General features: G+C 58.3%; 2 protein-coding genes across 3 annotated transcripts in view; one reads left to right on the top strand and one right to left on the bottom strand.

Annotated features, from left to right (window-relative positions):
- TOP3A (topoisomerase (DNA) III alpha) overlaps window positions 1-2,785 on the bottom strand; it is an 18,520-nt gene that overhangs the window by 13,824 nt on the left and 1,911 nt on the right. The gene's annotated exons all lie outside the window — the stretch shown is intronic.
- The window catches only part of SMCR8 (Smith-Magenis syndrome chromosome region, candidate 8), an 8,642-nt gene continuing 5,982 nt past the window's right edge, over window positions 126-2,785 (top strand). Inside the window, exon 1 of one of the 2 annotated variants that reach the window (XM_014936353.1) lies at window positions 126-2,581. In XM_014936353.1, coding sequence (XP_014791839.1) covers window positions 228-2,581 — 2,354 coding nt within the window. In that variant the 5' untranslated portion in view covers window positions 126-227. The remainder of the gene's footprint in view (window positions 2,582-2,785) is intronic. The other variant, XM_014936352.1, reaches the window with a different exon arrangement.

Genomic DNA, 2,785 nt, shown 5'->3' on the forward strand with positions numbered 1-2,785 from the left:
GCGGCGGCCGTGAGGGGAGGCGGCTGAGCGGGGCCCGGCGGCTCCCGGCCATGGCGGAGGCGTGAGGCGGCGGCGGCGGTGGGAGAAGGGGTTGACGACGGGGGCCCGGCTGCGGGCGGGCAGGGGCCGGGGCCGGGGCTGCGGCGGGGCCTCCCGCAGGGCCCGGCGGTGGCGGGGAGTACCGGGGGGGCCTCGCTGCTCCATGTCGGTCCCCTCCTGCGGGAAATATGATCAGCGCCCCTGACGTGGTGGCCTTCACCAGGGAGGAGGAGCTGGAGGATGAGCTGTACAGCGAGCCCCCCCTGCCCGAGGAGTACTCGGTGCCTCTCTTCCCCTTCGCCAGCCACGGGGCCAACCCCTGGGCCAAGGTCGCCAGCTCCAAGTTCACCCGGGACTTCATCCTCATCTCCGAGTTCTCGGAGCAAGTGGGGCCCCAGCCCCTCCTGACCATCCCCGATGACGCCAAAGTGTCGGGCACTTTCGATCTCAATTATTTCTCCCTCCGGATCATGTCTGTGGATTACCAGGCTTCCTTCGTGGGGCATCCTCCCGGCTCTGCCTACCCGAAGCTGAACTTTGTGGAGGACTCCAAAGTGGTGCTGGGGGACTCGAAGGAAGGGGCTTTCGCCTACGTGCACCACTTGACTCTCTACGACCTCGAAGCCAGGGGTTTCGTGAGGCCCTTCTGCATGGCCTACATTTCTGCCGACGAGCACAAAATCATGCAGCAGTTTCAGGAACTTTCTGCCGAGTTCTCCAAAGCTTCCGAATGCCTAAAAACGGGGAACAGGAAGGCTTTTGCTAATGAACTGGAAAAGAAACTGAAAGATCTCGACTACACCAGGACTGTCCTGCACAACGAAACAGAGATACAGAAGAAAGCCAACGACAAAGGGTATTACACAACCCAAGCCATTGAGAAGGCCAATGAGCTGGCCAGCGTGGAGAAGTCTATCATCGAGCACCAAGATCTGCTGAAGCAAATCAGGTCATACCCCTACAGGAAGCTGAAGGGGTCTGACTTCCACCCCTACGAGCCGGAGTGTGCGCCGGATCAGGCCAACACGGGCTGCGATCAGGACCCGACTACCTCCGAGCTGGCTGAGCCTGGTGAAACGCACCTTTACGCCCACGTGCCATCCTATACCCCCAAGCTCATCAAAGCAAAGTCCGCCAAGTGCTTTGACAAGAAGCTGAAGACGCTGGAGGAACTCTGCGATGTTTATTTTTTCACCCAAACCCTTGACCAGTTGCATCAGATCGAGAGGACTTTCAGAGGTGACGTGTGCTACCTCCTGACGGACCAGATCAGCAGGGCGCTCCTAAAGCAACAAAGTGTAACTAACTTCCTCTTCGAGGACCTGTCTTTTCTGGATGAAAAACCACCTGAAAAACAGTACAGAGGCTGCCAGGGGCTCAGTCAAGATGCCGTCGATAGAAAGTGCTCGGAAGAGTCCCCCGCTCCTAAAGTGGTCATCAACCTGGGATCCTACAAGTCCAGCGTGGAGTCCGTGCCCATCAAGATGGAGCAGGAAATCGAGGACTCCCAAGAACCCCAAATGACCGAGTCTGTCACGTTCGAACACCAGGAGAACCTGGACTATCTCGATGCAGATATTAAAGGCAGCATCAGCAGCGGCGAGAGCATCGAGGTTCTTGGAACGGAGAAGTCTGCGTCTGGCTTGACGAAATCGGAGAGCCAGGCCAGCCTCCCCGTCAGCCCCAGTCCCCAGGCGGGCAGGAGCAAGGTGGGCAGCCGACGGACCGTCAGCGAGGACAGCATCGAGGTTCTCAGCACGTGTCCCTCCGAGGCGCTCATCCCGGAAGATTTCAAAGCGAGCTACCCAAGTGCCATTAACGAGGAACCTTATTTGGATGACGAAGAGGGAGGCCTTCGGTTCACCCCCAAACTAAACCCGGACGACGCCGACGAGCAGGAAGACATTTCCAAACAGGAAAACTTAATGCAGGTGGATTCTGCCTGTTGTATTGGGAAGGAGAGTCCCAACTTCCTGGAGCCTCTGCCTGACCTGGGACAGAAGCCCTGCGACGAGGACGGGGTGGTGAGGATCCCCCCGCAGCCGTACCGGCAGGTCGAGCCAGGGCTGCGTGGAAGCTTTGGGGGCTTCCCTGCCCACGATGGCATCTCAGGGGGGCTCCTCCCTTACGAGCTTGACTCGCGCTACCTGACGGGCAGCAGGGAGGTCAGTAAGAGCAGCCTGGACGAGTGCTCGGACTCCACCAGCTATATCAGCAGCGCTGCCTCCACCTGCTCCGACAGGACCCCTTCTCCCGCTCACCCCGCCTGCCAGGCGAGTGAAAGGCACAAAAAAAAGGCTGGCCAGAACGCCCTGCGGTTCATCAGGCAATACCCCTTCGCCCACCCTGCCATCTACTCCCTGCTCAGCGGGAGGACCCTGATCGTGCTGGGGGAAGAGGAAGCCATAGTCAAGAAGCTGGTGACGGCGCTCTCCATCTTCGTGCCCAACTGCGGCCTTTACGCCAAGCCCGTCAAGCACTGGGTCACTTCCCCTCTGCACGTCGTGGATTTCCAGAAGTGGAAGCTGATTGGGCTCCAGAGGTAAATTGAGGATCTGTTTGCTTATCAGGGTCGAGGTGTACGATAAAAACAACTTCTCCTAAGCGAGAATTTCAGAGGGGAATGGGAGGAAGGGGAAGGTCTCTGTCTAATCAATTTCTGCTTGTGGAAGGCTGGTAGGTTTGTCTGTCTCTTTATATCCAGCCTCACTTGAGAGTTAATATTTAAAACATCAGCTGGGCACTC

The sequence above is a fragment of the Calidris pugnax genome, unplaced genomic scaffold, assembly GCF_001431845.1.
Source record: "Calidris pugnax isolate Ruff unplaced genomic scaffold, ASM143184v1 scaffold17, whole genome shotgun sequence".
Taxonomy (NCBI): Eukaryota; Metazoa; Chordata; class Aves; order Charadriiformes; family Scolopacidae; genus Calidris; species Calidris pugnax.